Genomic DNA, 19234 nt, shown 5'->3' with positions numbered 1-19234 from the left:
TGGCATAGTCAATAAATCAGAAATAGATGTTTTTCTGGAACTCTCGCTTTTTTGATGATCCAGCACATATTGGCAATTTGATCTCTGGTTCCTCTGCCTTTTCTAAATCCAGCTTGAACATCTGGAAGTTCACGGTTCACATACTGTTGTAGCCTGGCTTGGAGAATTTTGAGCATTACTTTGCTAGTGTGTGAGATGAGTGCAATTGTGTGGTAGTTTGAACAATCTTTGTCATTGCCTTTCTTTGGGATTGGAATGAAAACTGACCTTTTCCAGTCCTGTGGCCATTGCTGAGTTTTCCAAATTTGCTGGCATATTGAGTGCAGCACTTTCACAGCATCATCTTTCAGGATTTGAAATAGCTCAACTGGAATTCCATCACCTCCACTAGCTTTGTTTGTAGTGATGCTCCCTAAGGCCCGCTTGACTTCACATTCCAGGATGTCTGGCTCTAGGTGAGTGATCACACCATCGTGATTATCTGGGTCGTGAAGGTCTTTTTTGTGCAGTTCTTCTATGTATTGTTGCCACCTCTTCTTATATCTCTGCCTCTCAGGTTCATACCGTTTCTGTCCTTTAAAAGACTCTGAAGGCACTTAAACCCCGCGCTGCAGCCATGGGGTTGCAGACTTGGGCGCCACTGAGCGACCGAGCACCTGGGCCTTGCTTGTGGTGCGTGGGGTCAGGTCCCTGACCAGGGGTCACCCCAAGCCTTCTGCATTGGGAGCGTGCAGTCTTAGGCACTGGGCCACCAGGGACTTCCCTTTAGGCACTTTTTATATTTGTTTTTAAGAAATCACTGTATTCTAAAACATAAGATCATTATCAGTATGAACTATGTATTAGTTTGTTAGACAAATATGTTATATTGACTTAATATACAACTCCTTAGGACAGTAATTAAATTATTAATCTAGAAAACAGTATAATGTATTACACTATAATGAAGGGCATAATTTAGTGACATTCTCTTAGGCTAAAATCGGCTTTGCAGCCCGAGTTCCTCAGTTTGTGTCTGCTCGTGCATGTGTGTGGCAGGGATGTTTGCACAGAATATTCACCTGAATACCATCTATTTCCTGGGCCCAGTTCTGGGCCTGTAGGTTTTGAAAATTGTTTTCTTTGTTTCCTTTTTCAATTTCTTGGCTTCCTTCCCATATCTCTTTTTACCACTTCCCAGCTGGGCTCTAGTTTTTAATTGTAGATACCAGTATTTTCCTCCTGCCACTTGCTTCTCAAGGCTCCCCTCGGCAACCTTCAGGATTCCAAAATTCCCTCTCTTTTTACCTTCCCATCAAAACTCATTTCACTCAGTCATGTCCAACTCTTTGCAACCCCGTGGACTATATAGTCCATGGAACTCTCTAGGCCAAAATATTGGAGTGGGTAGCATCTCCCTTCTCCAGGGATCTTCCCAAACCAGAGACTGAACCCAGGTCTTCCACATTGTGGGCGGATTCTTTATGAACTGAACCACCAGGGAAGCCCAAGAACACTGGAGTGGGTAGCGTACCCCTTCTCCAGCAGATCTTCCCGACCCGGGAATTGAATCGGGGTCTCCTGCATTTCAGGCAGATTCTTTACCAACTGAGCTATCAGTGAAGCCCCATTCTGAGCAAGGAATATTTATTGGTATCTTCTGCTTACTGAGGTTTGAATGCTTCTTCTTTTTCCCACTTTTAAGTAGTTTATTAGTAAAAAATAAATAGCTCTGTTATGGTGAATGTCAGGCTGCGATGAGAGTTTAATAAGCAAGGTTTCTTTTACTGCTCTGATTAATCTTCTCAAGTGCTCTGGCTCATGTGGAGAAATATTTGCTGCCAGTGTGGAGCTCTTGAGAACTCCTAGCACATTCCCCTATGAAGAAAGAACTTGACAATTCTTTTGCCATCTCTGTCATTACCTGATCTTTGTTTCTTACCAAAGAAGCTCAGTTATTATCCTGATTAGTGGCCCCATCCCGGTCTCTGACATGTGAGGGATCTCTCTCCTTACTGGGGAATTGAGAGAAGCAAGGGTTGTCCCTCTAAAGGGGACTCAGAGGAGTTTGCTGCTCCTCTCTGATTTCTGACCTTGGAAGTGGTCGGTTTAAACACAATAAAAGAATTTTGTAACAACAGCCAAGATATGGAAGCAACCCAAGTGCCATGCCCATCATCAGATAAATGGATAATGTATACAATGAAATATTACTCAACCATTAAAAAGAATGAAATTCTACCTTTTACAGCAATGTGGATGGGCCTAGAGAGTATTTATGCTTGATGAAATAAGAGAAAGACAAATACTATATGATATCACTTATATGTGGGCTTCCCTGGTGGCTCAGATGGTAAAGAATCCGCCGGCAATGCAGGAGACCTGGGTTTGATCCCTGGGTTGGAAAGACCCCTGGAGGAGGGCATGGCAACCCACTCCAGTATTCTTGCCTGGAGAATCCCCATGGACAGAGGAGCCTTGTTGGCTACAGTTCATGGGGTTACAAAGAGTCGGATATGACTGAGCGACTAAGCACAGCACAGCATCATTTACGTGTGGAATCTAAAAAGCAATACAGGTGATGTATATGCAAAACAGACTCACAGATATAAACTAGTGGTTCTGTAAGGGGGTGGGGAGGGGGGGGCACGTTAGGGCTATGGATTGAGAGATACACACTACATAAAATAAGAAAGCACAGGGAATTATAGCCATTATCTTGTAATAACTTTTAATAGAGTATAATCTGAAAATACTGAATCGCTTTGCTGTATACCTGAAACTAATATAATAAATCAATTAGACCTCTATAAAAAGGAACTTTGTATTTAATCATTAGTTACTCTTTTACCTATTTTACATCATTTAATTTCTATCTGATTACCTTTTTAAAGTTTTATTTGATCAAAACAAATGCAGGATAACTTCAGTTTTATAGTTTGTTTCTGTTGTGGCCATTTTTCAAGTTTTTTTTTTTAGTAAAATTGGTTAGGTTTTGCTTCTGATAATCTAAATATTTCAAATTCTCTGTTTTTTGGCTTTAGTTTTACTGAGCTATTTTTGCTTATTAAAGAAAGTTTAGCCCAGATATGTAGAGATAGCAGTATTGGAAGAGACTAAAGTCGTTCTGATGGCATAAAGCAGAAAACATTAACTAGGAGGCTAACAAGTTTCCCTCCTCACCGGGGCATGTTTGCAGACTTGGACAGGAAAGCAATGGCAAAGTTGTGTTTCTTCTGACGGAAAGTCTACTCCCTTTGTTGGCATGAAGGCAGAGAATCTGTCTCTTTCAAGAAGAACCTGCTCAGAAAAGTTGAGCTCTTTGATAGTTTTGACCTGAAAGAGATTTTCAAAAGCTCTATGCATCTGATTATACAGGTAATTTGTGAGCTCCAGTGTAAGCTCTGTACCACAGCATTGAATAATGGTCTGGTACCAACTTATAATTAATATCTGCCAGGATTTACAGCCTTTGAGGAGGTGGAAGAAATAGCCTTGTTAATCCATCCAGACAGTGTGTCAAATAAATTTTTATACCTTTGTAGCAACTTCAGAGTGCGATTTACAGTATTACGTGTGGGTTTCGTAGAAGCATCTTTCTTTATCCTTGGTTTTTCTCTGGGAACATCTGTCACACATGGTTCTTTTTATTTTATTTACTATTATACATAAGATATATTTCAGGCTTTGCTTGGTACTTGAGAAAGCCCAGGGGATATTTGCTTTGCTATTATATTAAACCTCTTAACATAGTCCGATAGTTTCAGAAAACTAAGAACCCTTAGGAGGCAGAAAGACCAACTAGCCTGACAGCAAAGAAATGGAAATCAGAAACTCTAGGACCTTAAACTGCAATCTTCTCATATATAAAATGAGCTGTTCATTTAATTAATATGCAGCCAGCATCCTCAGGATATACTGTACTTTTTGCAGGTAACTGGCAAATTTTAAAATAAAATAATCTAGCTTAAAATACAGCTGTGAAACTAGAGTCTTGGAGCTGGAAGGGATTTTAAAGGTTATCTTATAGCCAGGCATAGGAGTCCCTTTTATATATAGGGACTCATTTTAAATATAGTCGCTTAAGTGTTTCAGTGGCAAGAAGCACATTTAAAAGCTAACCACAGTTATTAATCTAGCCCCAATAATTCAGAGAGTGCTGAGGAAGCATAATAGTAATAATTCTTTACTGTAATGAAAAATAGTAATCAAAAGTTTTCAAATAAAACACTGTCTTAAATGCCTTTCTGTCCATTAGCCCCTCATAGTTTGTAACTGGAATCCCATTAATTCTTGAAATATCTCTGATACTTTCATTTATATTTGTTTGAACTGGGGAAGGGGGAAAACTGAGACCCCCTTAAGGGGGTATTGGCTTTAGGGCTCTGATTTGCCCAGCATCAGAGCAAATCAGTAATTAGAGCTGATCGTTTCTTACTCTCTTCCTTCTGTTATCCCAGGGTTTTTTCTTTTTTCCCCCTCTCCTTTGGCCCCTAGGGAAAAAAGGAGAGAGAGAGAGAGAGAGAGAGAGAGAGATAACATAAGCTTGATAATGGATACTGATCCTAGACCATCAGTCAGAAATACTGCTAGTGTCTAGTCACTCACATTGCTTTGATGTTTCTTTCATCCTTCAGGCTTACTGTGGATTTCTTCGTCCTGGAGTGTCTTCAGAGAACCTGTCTGCAGTGGCTACAGGAAACTGGGGCTGTGGTGCCTTTGGGGGTGATGCTAGACTAAAAGGTGAGTGAGTCAGTTGTTATAAGAAGGATAATAGTTTTTTGATTAAGGATTAGAGTTAATCCTTCTAACCAGATTTCTATTGGTCTGTCATAATAAGGGACCACAAAAATCTAAAAGAAAAGAAAAAGAATATTTGATACAATCGTTTTTTTATTATGTATGCAGGAATCTGTATTTTTATTTTTAAATCTGTATTTTCCCTGCAGAGGTCACTTATGTCTTTGATCTATCAGACACAGCATTTAGTTGAATAAAGAGGCCAAAATGACTGTGAAGTTTCAACCCAAACCACCCACACAAGCACATCCCTTTACGGTAGTGAGTTTTATGGACAGAGCTGTTTCACTGAGTGACTCGTTCATTCACCAGACTTACGGCAGGTCTGCCACTCTCTAGGCACGGTGGTAGGTTCTGAGAATACAAAGGTGAATAAGATGTGGTCCCTGCTTTGGAATTCACGGTCTAGCATATGAGAGGGAGGCATGGACAAATCAACATACAGAAAGGAGCGCTTTAATAGAGGTGCGTGACGTGCGGGCATGCAGCCCGGGAGAGCTGCGTGAGGAGGCATTTGGTGCTCCAGAAGGATGAACATTTCTTGCACTTCAGGTTTGTACCTATCAACGGAGCTGTTGGTTATTTATCATATCATGACATTTTTTTTCCTCTCAAGAGTATCAGTTATAGAAAACAGTATTATATTATTACTTAGGTTGGCTACTATTCTGTGTCAACCCAGCTGGTCTGACACGAGCTGAGGGCGCTGCAGTACAGCCCCGACACTCCTTGGAGTCAGTGCAGACCCCACAAGGCACGGGCATGCCTCCTCTGCTAGACCACCCCTACTTCAGGCTCCAGCTGCAAGTCTGAGGCTGGGCTGTCCTTCGGGGGCCACCTGCACCTCTGATCAGCCAGCTACCAGTGGGGAGGTTCCCTCAAGCCCCTAAGGAACTCGCAGAACCCAGGAAGGTGCTGTGACAATTGTGTTACAAAGGATATACATAGGGTGAGATGGGGAGGGAATACAGAGCTTCCGTGCCCCGCCCCTGTGGTGTCAAAACATATAACTTTCCCAGCACATGAATGTGTTTGTTAGGCAGCTCCACCAACCTTTGGTGTCCAGAGTTTGTATGTGGGCTTCATTACATGGGTGCCATTGGCCATCACTGGCCATGCTCCAGCTCTCCCTCTCCCTAGAGTTCAGTGACTGAAAGCACAATCCTCAAGCACTTAGAGGCCCACTGGCAGTCACTGTCACCAGCGTAACAAACACCCTGTCACTCAGGTCAGTTCAGTTCAGTCACTCAGTTCTGTCCAACTCTTTGTGACCCATGGACTGCAGCACGCCAGGCCTCCCTGTCCATCACCAACTCCCAGAGTTCACTCAAACCCATGTCCATTGAGTCGTGATGACATCCAACCATCGCATCCTCTGTCGTCGTCCTGTTCTCCTGCCCTCAATCTTTCCCAGTATCGTGTCTTTTCAAATGAGTCAGTTCTTCGCATCAGGTGGCCAAAGTATTGGAGTTTCAGCTTCAAAATCAGTCCTTCCAATGAAAACCCAGGACTGATTTCCTTTAGGATGGACTGGTTGGATCTCCTTGCAGTTCAAGGGACTCTCAAGAGTCTTCTCCAACACCATAGTTCAAAAGCATCAATTCTTTGGCACTCAGCTTTCTTTATAGTCCAACTCTCACATCCATACATGACCACTGGAAAAACCATAGCTTTGACTCAGGAAATGGCAAAGGTTTTAAAGCTCCTGCCAGGAACCCAGGACAAAAATCTGACAGATTTTTTGTTTATACTACAGTTGACAAAGTAACAAGAAAACAAAGCAAATATAAAACAGCCAACTGGCCTTGATAGCTAAACTATGGATAGTTTAGCTAGACAGATACAGATGAAATCCTTCTCAAATCCTTCTCCTTGGGAATTTCTCTGTAACAGTTCGTGTAATCATTTCATGTTAGTGGAATCACACTGTGTATGCTATGCTCTGACCTCCTCTTTTAGAAAGCCCTATAGTCTCATGATGGCTTGCAACACCAAAAACTGTCCGCAGTTTTTAATAGCTACGTAGTATTCTGTTGTATGTACCTCATATGCCATTGTTTATTTCACCAATTCTCCATTCATAGTTTTTTTATTTTATATAAGCAATACTATAATATATAATTATATATGTTATACATAATTATTTTCTTAGGGTTAATTCCTAGAAGTGAAATTAATGACTCAAAGGACAGGGATACAACATATTTTAATATTTACCACAAACTGTTCTTCTGAAAGGCAGTATCAATTTACAGTGTCTTCTTTGCAAAGGCGATCTCACCACTGTAGGGTTTTTTCAATCTTCTTAATTTCTCTGAGGTTCAGTAGTTTTCATATGTTTTATTGGTCATTTTTGTTTTGCGAATTGCTTGTTCATGTCATCTGCCCATTTAGCTTTTAGTCAGCAGATTTGGTTTTCATTGGCTTGTAATAACTCTTTGTATATTAAGAAATATTAATTATCTGTCATCCAACTTAGCAACTGAATAACGTATGTTACAGGTATTTTTCTCTGTTTTTTCATTTATTTCAGCCTGTTGAGTTGTGATCAGCCTGTTGTCCTATAGGGTTAATTTTTATGTGTTTACATTTTTGTGACATGCTTAAAAAAATTTCTTCTATTCCTTATTCTAAAGACTTTCACAGACATTTTCTTCATATTCAAAAATAAAAACCACATTATTAGTTTCAGTGTTTTGAATGTCTATAGGAGAAAAAATTTCTGGTTTTTATTTTATGAAATTCTTTATCATCCTGAATTTGTTTGAGGAAACCTGTTTTTCACTCTGGACTTATTGATCTTATGACAGACACTTTTTTCTGTTTTTCTCTTAAGTAAAATAAATGAGTAGATTCACATCATCAATCCAGAAGCCAGGTCTGCCACAAGCCTTGGTCATTTGTGATGGACAATTTGAGAAGCTTTATAAATGTGTTCATTTTGTTTCTTTTGTTTATGGTGTAAAAAAAGCCTTTCAGACTGCAGTTTTGCTTGCTCTGGTGACTGTTGAGGGTAGTATTCCAAGATTTTCATTGTGTAATTTATTTTCACAATTATCAACAATTTCTGTTGTGAGCATGTTTTTTTCCAGTTTTATTAAAAAATAATTGACATACAGAACTATAAAGTTGAAGATGTCCAACATAATGATTTGACTTACATCATGAAATTAGTATCAAGTAGGTTTAGTGAATATCCATCATCTTATACAGAGGCAACATTAAAGAAGTAGAACAATTTTTTTTCCTTGTGATGAGAATTCTCAGGATTTATTCTCCCTTGCAACTTTCATTTATGATGTACAGCAGTGTTAATTATCTTTATCATGTTGTACATCACATTCCTAGTACTTATTTATCTTGTAACTGAAGTCTGTACCTTTTGGCTACCTTCATTTAATTCGCTCTCCCCCCACCTCCTACCTTTGGTAGCCAGAAATCTGATCATATTTCCCTGTGCCTTTATTTGTCTTTAAAGTATGATTGGCCTACAGCTCTGCTAGTTCTTGGTACACAACAGTGATTCTGTGTTTCTATACATTTCAAAACGATCTCCATGATAAGTCTGGTTGTCTTCTGTCACCATGCGAAGACCTTACATAACGGCCAACTGTTTTCCCTACACTGTACGTTCATACCCATGACCCCCTCCCGCCTCCCTTCTGGCAGCCGCCTGTCTGTTCTCTGTATTTGTTACTGTTTCTGTTTGATTAGGTTTGTTCATATGTTTTGTTTTTAGATTCAGCCCATAAGTGAAATCATACAGTATTTGTCTTTGGTTTATTTCACTTAGGATAATACACTGTGCTGCTTCTGCTAAGTTGCTTCAGTCGTGTCCGACTCTGTGTGTCCCCATAGACGGCAGCCCACCAGGCTCCCCCGTCCCTGGGGTTCTCCAGGCAAGAACCCTGGAGTGGGTTGCCATTTCCTTCTCCAATGCATGAAAGTGAACAGTGAAAGTGAAGTCGCTCAGTCGTGGCCGACTCCCAGCGACCCCATGGCCTGCAGCCCACCAGGCTCCTCCGTCCGTGGGATTTTCCAGGCAAGAGGACTGGTCTGGGTCCATCCATGTTGTTGCGTAGGGCAAGATTTCATTGTTCTTTTATGGCCAAGTAGTAGGTCCTTGTATATATATACACACCACATCTTTATCCACTCATCTACTGATGAGCACTTAGGTTGCCTCCATATTTGTGAACAATGCTGCACTGAACGCAGGGTACATACATCTTACAAGTTGCATTCAAGTTGTCTGCAGAGAGTGGAATGGCTATTATTGGACTTCAGAGATACCACTGAGTTAATGGATCTGGGAAATGGCTCTGGGAACTTTTTTTTAACTCTCTGGGAGTTGCCGATAACCAGCCAGGTTTAAGAAATACTGCGTTCTCTGCTTTAGTGTTGCATAGTCACCCTTCAATCTGTGGCCTCATTTCTAAGATGAGGAAACCAAGGTTTTATGCAGAGGCTAATAAAACTGCCCAAAGAAACACAGCTAACAATCAGAACCAGCATGCATATTTGGCCTATTTTCCTCAAAAACCAGTACTGTGGTTGTGGTTGTGATTAGACAACATGCTGAAAGCATTCTGTGTTGTACTAAGTGCTTTCCTTAGATGTATTAGTTCATCACAGCCTACTAGGTATGAGGTATTTTTGTCTTTGTGACGTAACTGAGGCAACGAGGTCAATAGCCTCAGGTCACAAGGGTAGCAAGTGGCAGGACTAGGATTCAAACCAGGATTGACACCCAAGAGTTCAGTGTCTGTGCTTTTACAGTCTCATCTGTATTGGCCACAAACTCTGTATCTAGATTTAGATTTGGAAATTGCCACTCTAGAAATGGTGGCTGAATTCTTGATGTGAGTACTATTAAGGCACCAAAGATTGAGGCTTTCATAATATCCACTGGAGGATTGGGAGTGGTTGGGAGGGTCACATGGTGAAGTCGCTCAGTCATGTCCGACTCTTTGCGACCCCATGGACTGTAGCCTACCAGGCTCCTCTGTCCATGGGATTTTCCAGGCAATAGTACTGGAGTGGGTTGCCATTTCCTTCTCCAGGGGATCTTCCGACCCAGGGATCAAACCCGGGTCTCCCACATTGTAGACAGACGCTTAACCATCTGAGCCACCAGGGTCACAGGTACCAAGGTTAGAAACAGTAGCCAGGGCCTCCCTAGTGGGCCAGCAGTTATGAGTCCACCTTGCAGTGTAGGGCACACAAGTGTGATCCCTGGTCCAGGAAGATCCCATGTGCCACCGGGCAGCTAAGCCTCTGCGCCATAACTACTGAGCCTGTGCTCTAGAGCCTGCGAGCCCCAGCTGCTGAAGTCCAAGCACTCTAGAGCCCATGCTCTGCAACAAGAAAAGCCACCTCAGTGAGAAACCTGTGGGCTGCAGCTGTAGCCCCCGCTTGCCACAACCAGAGAAAGCCCACATGCAGGAACAAAGACCCAGTGCAGCCAAAAATAAACAATAATACTTTATTTTATATATATATTTAAAATCGGAGGAGGCAATGGCACCCCACTCCAGTACTCTTGCCTGGAAAATCCCATGGACGGAGGAGCCTGGTAGGGCTGCAGTCCATGGGGTCGCTAAGAGTCGGACACGACTGAGCGACTTCACTTTCACTTTTCACTTTCATGCATTGGAGGAGGCAATGGCAACCCACTCCAGTGTTCTTGCCTGGAGAATCCCAGGGACAGCAGAGCCTGGTGGGCTGCCGTCTATGGGGTCACACAGAGTCGGACACGACTGAAGTGACTTAGCATAGCGTAGCGTATATTTAAAATAAAAACAGTAGCCAGAGTGCAAGACCAATTAGAAAATAAGAGTTGGCCTAGAAGAGTGAGCAAAATGCTCCAGGGCTGGTAAACATGTTTGAGCTTTCATAGTAATCAAGACATGACCTCACAAAACAACTTGGGTTTCATGAGAAGGACATGAGTAACACTTTCAAATCTATACTAGCTTCCTGCTAGTATGTATTTAAATAATGTAAATAAACAATTTGAGGAAATTCCTCTAACAGACATGTGGTAGGTTGGCTTGGAGCGCAGCAGGATGGCGTGGCATGGCAGCTTTCCAACAGAGTGGGTGAGGGAGAGCCCTGGGTCAGGCACCCCGTTCAGATCGCAGCTCCACCACTCTCTGGCTGTGTGACCTTAGACAAGTTGCTCAATCTTTTGATGCCCTTACTTCCTGATTTTCAAAATGGAGATAATGCTAATATTTACTCAGTTTTTGTAAGGATTGAGTTAATCTTTGTGAATCTTGAGCTTATCCTTGAAAAGCTGCTAGAACATTCCACATGCTACAGTACAGAGCTGTGTTAGCAGCTGTTACTGATGTTACCTGTTGATGGCCTCAGACAATACCTGTGTACAGGTATCCGTGCTTTTACTCATTTTTTGTTTGGTTCATTTGTTTTGAGATGACACTGTGACCGGTTTTTGATATTAGTGTAGTGTGTGTGAGTCGCTGAGTCGTGTCCGACGCTTTGCGACCCCATGGAATGCAACCCGACAGACTCCTCTGTCCATGGAATCCTCCAGGCAAGAATACTGGAGTGAGTTGCCATTCCCTTCTCCAGGGTATCTTCCTGACCCAGGGATCAAACCTGGGCCTTCTGCATTGCAGGTGGATTCTTTACCATCTGAACTACCAGGGAAGCCTTTTTTGATTATTCATACTTATTTGAAAATTTTATTGCTTAAGATTGATGCCAAAAAGAAAATTAAAACCAAACTCCCTGCAGGTTAGTTTAAGTGATTATTTTGGCACCTAGTTGTGCTTGAATTTGGGATTTGATGCTTTTGCATCGTTCTTGGAATCAGTCCACACATCCTATTAGGTCTGTGATTTATTCTCATCTAACTTGTGATGCAGGCGAGTTCACTTAAATCGTGAGACATAATTGTCTAGATGCGCAAAGACCTTGGCGATATAGTCAGGTCTGAAGACAGTTTTGTTTAAAATGATCTTTTGTTAGTGATTACTGATGGGTTTAAGGTCAAGATTGTTATATTTCTGAAAATTTACTCTGTGTATTTATAGTCTAATATCCAATGCGAGAAGAAAAGCTGTAATAGAGGCTATGGAATTCCATACCCTGAAAGAGTCTTTAGGGACGATCTGATTTGACTTCCTCTTTGCATAGATGGGGAAAATGCAGGCAAGAGAGTTAAGTGACTTGGCCAAAGTCCTAGAGCTTAGGTAGCTAGCAGAAAGGTGAGGCCTGAGCTCAGGTCTTCAGTCTCCAGTCCGAGCTTGTCTGCCACATGCTTTTGTTATCATCTGACCCAAACAGAAACGGATGGGAAATAAGAATGTAATGTAAATTGGTTCTCTTATTAGGATTCAGCCTCTTTTTGGTAGGTCTGTGAAACTTAACTCTGTGAGCCCATCCACAGGGACAGAATGGCCTGTGAAGCATTTAGAAAATAAACTCTATAGGGAGAAAAAAATAAATAAATAAACACTATAGGGAGATACATTTTAAATGTTCTTATTAACATTTTATTTTCATAAATGACAAATGACCAGTGATCTAGTATTTCTGTATGTAAGGGGAGAACAAGACTAGAAGGACTTTTCTTTGGGTCTTTCTCTCCTCTTAATAGAAAATACAGATAAATTTCATTCAAACCAAAAGATAAGAAATACCTCTTGGTAGAAGAAGATTACAATATATTGGTTTTCATTTTTATATGTAGTTTAGGTTAATTAGGAACCTTTTAAAATTGAGTGTACTGAAGCTTTAATGTTTGCGTAAGTTGGTTGAGCAATTTTAATTAAAATGTATCTGTATTTTGGGATCAGTTACTCCAAGATTAATGAGGCCTAGTCGTGGTGCCTCACATGTTATGCACACTCAATAAATATTAGTTTGGAAATTAGGAAATACTTTTGCATTCAGAGTCTTATATGTATTATAACATCTTAGATTCTTTCTCAAATCTGGGGATACTCAGCCATATCAAATATACTAGTTCAAAGTTTTTTATTTTAGTTTGATCTCCTTGCTGTCCAGGGGACTCCCAAGAGTCTTCTCCAACACCACAGTTCAAACGTATCAATTCTTTGGCCTTCAGCTTTCTTTATGGTCCAACTCTCACATCCATACATGACTACTGGAGAAACCAAAGCTATGACTAGACGGACCTTTGTCAGTAAAGTAACATCTCTGCTTTTTAATATGCTATCTAGCTTCGTCATAGCTTTTCTTCCAAGGAGCAAGTGTCTTTTAATTTCATGGCTGCAGTGATTTTGGAGCTCAAGAAAATAGTCTTTCACTGTTTCCCCATCTATTTGCCATGAAGTGATGGGACCAGATGCCATGATCTTAGTTTTCTGATTGTTGAGTTTTAAGCCAACTTTTTCACTCTGCTCTTTCACTTTCATCAAGAGGCTCTTTCTTTAGTTCTTCTTCGCTTTCTGCCATAAGGGTGGTGTCATCTGCATATATGAGGTTATTGATATTTCTCCCGGCAATCTTGATTCCAGTTTGTGCTTCATCCAGTCCAGCATTTCACATGATGTACTCTGCATAGAAGTTAAATAAGCAGGGTGACAATATACAACCTTGACATACTCCTTTTCCTATTTGGAACCAGTCTGTTGTTCCATGTCTGGTTCTAACTGTTGCTTCTTGGCCTGCATACAGATTTCTCAGGAGGCAGGTAAAGTGGTCTGATATTCCCATCTCTTTAAGAATTTTCCACAATTTGTTGTGATCCACACAAAGGCTTTAGCATAGTCAATGAATAAGAAGCAAATGTTTTTCTGGAATACTCTAGCTTTTTCTATGATCCAACAGATGTTGGCAACTTGATCTCTGGTTCCTCTGCCTTTTCTAAATCCAGCTTGAACATCTGGGTTCTCGGTTCCCATACTGTTGAAGCCTGGCTTGGAGAATTTTTCGTATTACCTTGCTAGCGTGTGAGATGAGTCAATTGCGCAGTACTTTGAGCATTCTTTGGCATTGCCTTTCTTTGGGATTGCAATGAAAACTGACCTTTCCCAGTTCTGTGGCCATCGCTGAGTTCTCCAAATTTGCTGGCACATTGAGTGAAGCACTTTCATGGCATCATCTTTTAGGATTTGAAATTCCAGCTCAGCTGGAATTCCATCACCTCCACTAGCTTTGATTGCAGTGATGCTTCGTAAGGCCCACTTGACTTTGAACTCCAGGATGTTTGGCTCTAGGTGAGTGATCACACCGTCCTGGTCATCTGGGTCATGAGGATCTTTTTGGTATAGTTCTTCTGTGTATTCTTGCCACTGTCTTTCATTGTGCCCATCTTTGCTTGAAATGTTCCCTTGGTATCTCTAATTTTCTTGAAGAGATCTCTAGGTTTTCCCATTTTATTGTTTTCCTCTATTTCTTTGCATTGATCACTTAGGAGGGTTTTCTTATCTCTCCTTGCTATTCTTTGGAGCTCTGCATTCAGATGCATATATCTTTCCTTTTCTCCTTTGCCTTTTGCTTCTCTTCTCAGCTATTTGTCAGGCCTTCTCAGGCAACCAGTTTGCCTTTTGCATTTCTTCTTCTTGGGGAGAGTTTTGGTCCCCACCTCCTGTACAGTGTTACAGATCTCCGCCCACAGTTCCTCAGGCCGCCTGTCAGATCTAATACTTTGAATCTGTTTCTCACTTCCACTGTACAAGCGTAAGGGATTTGATTTAGGTCATACCTGACTGGTCTAGTGGTTTTCCCTACTTTCTTCAATTTAAGTCTGAATTTGGCAATAAGGAGTTCATCATCTGAGCCACAGTCAGCTCCCAGTCTTGTTTTTGCTGACTGTATAGAGCTTCTCCATCTTCAGCTGCAAAGAATATAATCAATCTGATTTCAGTATTGACCATCTGGTGATGTCCATGTGTAGAGTCCTCTCTTGTGTTGTTGGAAGAGGGTGTTTGGGATGAACAGTGCGTTCTCTTGGCAGAACTCTGTTAGCCTTTGCCCTGCTTCATTTTGTACTCAAAAGCTAAACTTCTCTGTTACTCCAGGTGTTTCTTGACTTCCTACTTTTGCATTCTAACCCCCTATGATGAAAATGACACATGTTTGAAGAACACAGCATTCGTTGCCTTTGTCTGCTCTTCCCTCATAATTAGGGTGAGGTGTGCATTCTGGATCAGAGTAGCGCACAGGTGACTGTCTAGAGGCACTTGGTGGTCATCCGACTCCACTGGCGGCATTAACTTTGGTCACCTAGTCATGGTGTTATCTGATTTTTCTACTGTAGTGATATACTGATATTTTTTCCTTCCTTGTAGTTAATAAGTGGTCTGTGGGAAGACGCTTTGAGACAAAATTTCCCTTAGGTTTAGCATCCTTTATTGATCTTTGCCTGATCCGGTCTTTGCCATGATGAATGCAGAAAAGGGTTATCTTGTTCTAATATCTAACACTCCCTCTAGACTTACCAGTTAGGCTGTAGCTTTCTCACGTGAGCAGGAGCCCTTCCTCTCCATTTATTTATTATGTATTATCATTGTGGACTCAGTATTTTTTCAATGATTTGTAACTTACTACTATACATAATATTTTGGTGCTTCCCTCGCCCAGATTTGGCTAATAGATGCTCCTTCAAACTGGCTTCTATATCCTTAGGACAAGCACTCCTCAATTTCTCCGCATCTGGTTTGCAGTACTTCTTCACTTCCTGGTATAAAACATTCTGGGTTTATCTTGTACCGACCCTGTCCCAACCATGGAATCTAGTGTTCCTTGAGGAATCCAGCTCCTTTCAGGGGGAATGGCATTAGACCACTGTCTGGGCACTAGGGGTGCTAACTGCTGCTGGGATGTCTTCTTTTCGGCCCTTTCAGCAGACAAAACTAAGAAATACACATAGAAACACACACGGATGTTCATAGTTAAAAGTCATGAGTACATACCGTGCCTTTCATTTCAATTGATAACCACAGAGTTACTTTTTTGTCTTTCCCATTCCATGTTTGTATGTCCCCTCTTCCATTCTGAGAACTATAACTCCCAGCAGCATCAACAAATCAACTCATTTTTTCAATCCTGAAATAAATTGTATTAATAGTCTCAGAATTGTTTCACCTATACTGCTATGGTAAGCACATCTAACAAAGAAAGTCTGGGATTTGTTTGCAGTTCTTTCCTCCTTGTCCAAGACTGAGGGCATCTCAGTCACATACTGTGTTCGTAAGTTACTTGGGCCAGTTCTTACGTTCGTTCTTCCCTTTTCCTTTCCCGGTAGTGCTTTTCCTTTGAAATAAAATTAGGCTCGTTTATTTCCATTTGCTTTCAGTTATAAGCTCCTCCCCATTCCCATTCTTAGCTTTTATGTTTTGAAGATGCTCTCAAAAATCAAAATTATATTTTGATTATATTTATCCTCCATAGTGTTTTAATTCGATTCCCACCTCCCCTTTTATGAAGGAAAAGATGTTACTAGCAACAGGGCATTTATTGTACCTGTGTTCATTTTTGATATTTAAAATAAATTTTGTCTTTTGAAATTAAGATTATAAAGGAATTTAGTTTTTGGAAATGTACTCTAGGCTCAGTGATTTGTACCTCTTGATTCCTGGGGACAGGGCTTCTCCATGATTTTCCTATGCTAGCACACTGGAGTTTATGTCCAGTGTTATCAGTAACGTTCACTCCATGCTCTAGTGATTGGGTGGAGGTTGGAGTGTGGAAGGGACGGGGGTGTCTTCTGGAACCCATTTGGAGAACGCCTGCTTGCTGTAGAGTTCACAAAAGCAGAACCTTCCAAGTACGTTGGTCGGGGAAAATCACAGACCTTTGGTACAAAAAACCAGTGACTATGTAGTAAGATAAATCAAGCAAGCAAACACAAATTTTAGTTCCAGATTAATGTAAGTGGGGGAAAACCACTTGACCGCCTTAAGGGTGCTGCTTCAGATGCACCTTCCTCTGTTGTTTTCCCACAAAGGTGCTTATGTGGGAATTCTGTGGCTTAATGAGATTCTCAGTAGCATGTCTGGAAAGTCACACAACCAGATGATTTATATTCATCCTCTATTTGCCATTTCTAATAACGTGTATATTAGGCTTATAAATCTTTAATCCAGGATATAGCTATGGCATGCCAGCTATAATTTAGCTGGCTGAAAGAACTAAAGGTATCCTGATGGGAAGTGTCATAATATAGCTGTGTTTTCCTCTGTGCTTCAGCCTTAATACAGATCCTGGCAGCTGCTGTAGCTGAGCGAGACGTGGTTTATTTCACCTTTGGGGACTCAGAACTGATGAGAGACATTTACAGCATGCATACATTCCTCACTGAGAGGAAACTGACTGTTGGTAAGTAGGGATGGTTGGTGTATAGATGGATTGTACACCATCCAGGAGGAGCACTTGCTAACTCTGGATGGATCCTAGTGGATAAGTAAGAATGGAAATGTGACTTCGGTGGGGGTGGGGGACAAGGTCTCAGAGGGACAATGCTTGCAGACCTTATTTTTCTGGCAAAATTTCATCCTCAATATTCAATGAGTATGTCAGCTTATTAAATTAAGGCCAAGATGTTGGAGTTGGTGTCCATTTTTACTTTTGTGTGTGTCAAAAACTGAATGAGGGGATGGTATTGAAAGGTACGTTAAAACCTGAGAGGCCGTACTCTGAGGCATGTTTATCAGACAGCCCAGCAGACGCTCCTTCTACTGTGTTTCAGCTGGACCTGGGAGGCCTTCCTGTCATGGAGCTAAATGTAAAATTAAAGTCGCCACGAACTCTGAAAAGGATGCATGGACGATGTACCATGTATAGCCTGCTGTAATTATGAACTAATAAGTAGTTTCTTTAAGGTATTTAAAATGTTTAGCTTTATATCAGGAAAGCCTTCCAGGCTTATGGACCTCATGCTCTATTTTCAAAAGCCAAATTTGAGCAAATGTTATTTAGGATAGAACTGGCGTGTTCTGTAGTCGATTTATCTATCTACGTATCCTAATGTGCAAACTGGTCTGGCTTTCTGCTCTTCAGGAGAAGTATATAAGCTGCTGCTACGATATTACAATGAAGAATGCAGAAACTGCTCCACCCCCGGACCAGACATCAAGCTTTATCCATTCATATACCATGCAGTTGAGTCCTGTACACAGACCACCAACCAGCCGGGACAAAGGACGGGGGCCTGAGGAGCCAAGTGACTAGACGCTCCCCACTTGTGTAACAAGAAGGTGTGACGTGTGAACTGACATGATATCCATGTGTATATAATCCGCGTTTGTAGGCAAGGATGCAGTCCCTTCCGCCCATGCAGCTGTCAGTACATCTGCGCCTCCTCCATCCCGACTTACATAGACTGAGACATACTTTGTTTCTTTTTTTTTCTATTTCAGCCCTGATTCTTTTATTTTTCTTTCTTTTGCCCATCAGACTTCTTGTGAAATTTCATCAGAGTTTGTGCTCAGCCTGGCAGGTGTCTTTTTTGATGCCTAAATATACAAATCACCTCTGCAGCTAGCAGATGCCACGGAAGGTGGTGGAACCCTAGGAGCTGTAACTGAGTCTGCTGCAGATCTCCCTGTGAGCCTCTCACCCCTACCCTATTATCATTGTGGTGGTGGAGGTTTTTTGATTTTTGAAATAAGAGTTGGGTTTGTTAAATAATACAGATCTCCTAGGTTAAGAGTTTTATATTTAAGAATACTTTTCAAAAAGTTATTTTGAGATATCACCTTTATTTGTAATGGTAATTTGCCTGTCCCTTTTCCCCTGATCAATTTTTATTGACTGTTTTTGGAAATTGACCCAAATGAAAGGAAATATGAGAATAAGAGTTTCCCAAATGGTGTTTAAAAACAAACAGGTTCAAGACACGCGAAGGACCTCATTTCCTGGGATTTTTTTTCTTTTTCTTTTTTTGAATTAGGATTATTGTTTGTTCCTTGGTGCTTGAGACATATTCATATAACCAAAGTTTAGGAACTGGGAACTTCGTGGTGATTTGTACATATTGAAGTTTCTCTGGTACTCAAAGGTTATGTAGTTAATAAATTTTCATTAACAAGTCATTTGTCAAACTCTTACATCATCTAATATATATATACATATGTGTTCTTTTCTTTAAGTGTGTCTACATGCAAGCACATAAAATATAAATAAAACTGTAATTGTGGAAATGATTAGATTTAGGCTTTATTAGGGGCTCTGTTTAAAATCTTTTATTTAAAATTGTGTCCATTTAAAACAGGCAACAAGCATAAATAATAATGTCTCTCAGAAGTTAAAAAGCCAATGCCAGTTCTGTGCTAATTGAGAGCAGAGTTTAATCGCAAAAGCACTTATTATTTCTAAAGAAATTCTAAACCATACTATTGAAGTTCTAGCTTACAGTCAACTGTCAGGAAAAGCTGCTGCTAAGCTGCTAAGTCACTTCAGTCGTGTCCGACTCTGGGTAACCCCATAGACGGCAGCCCACCAGGTTCCCCCATCCCTG

General features: G+C 41.0%; 1 protein-coding gene across 3 annotated transcripts in view; it reads left to right on the top strand.

Annotated features, from left to right (window-relative positions):
• Positions 1-18809, top strand: part of PARG (poly(ADP-ribose) glycohydrolase) — a 114897-nt gene extending 96088 nt beyond the window's left edge. For all 3 annotated transcript variants that reach the window (XM_061405688.1, XM_061405686.1, XM_061405687.1), the window contains exons 16-18: positions 4617-4722; positions 16966-17094; positions 17776-18809. In XM_061405688.1, the coding sequence (XP_061261672.1) occupies positions 4617-4722; positions 16966-17094; positions 17776-17930 (390 nt within the window). In that variant the 3' untranslated portion in view covers positions 17931-18809. The remainder of the gene's footprint in view (positions 1-4616; positions 4723-16965; positions 17095-17775) is intronic.
• Positions 18810-19234: the final 425 nt, after the last annotated feature.

This window comes from Bos javanicus, chromosome 28 (genome assembly GCF_032452875.1).
Source record: "Bos javanicus breed banteng chromosome 28, ARS-OSU_banteng_1.0, whole genome shotgun sequence".
In the NCBI taxonomy this organism is placed as follows: Eukaryota; Metazoa; Chordata; class Mammalia; order Artiodactyla; family Bovidae; genus Bos; species Bos javanicus.
Note: the sequence above shows the minus strand (reverse complement) of the source record. Positions and strands in the feature narration are given on the sequence as shown.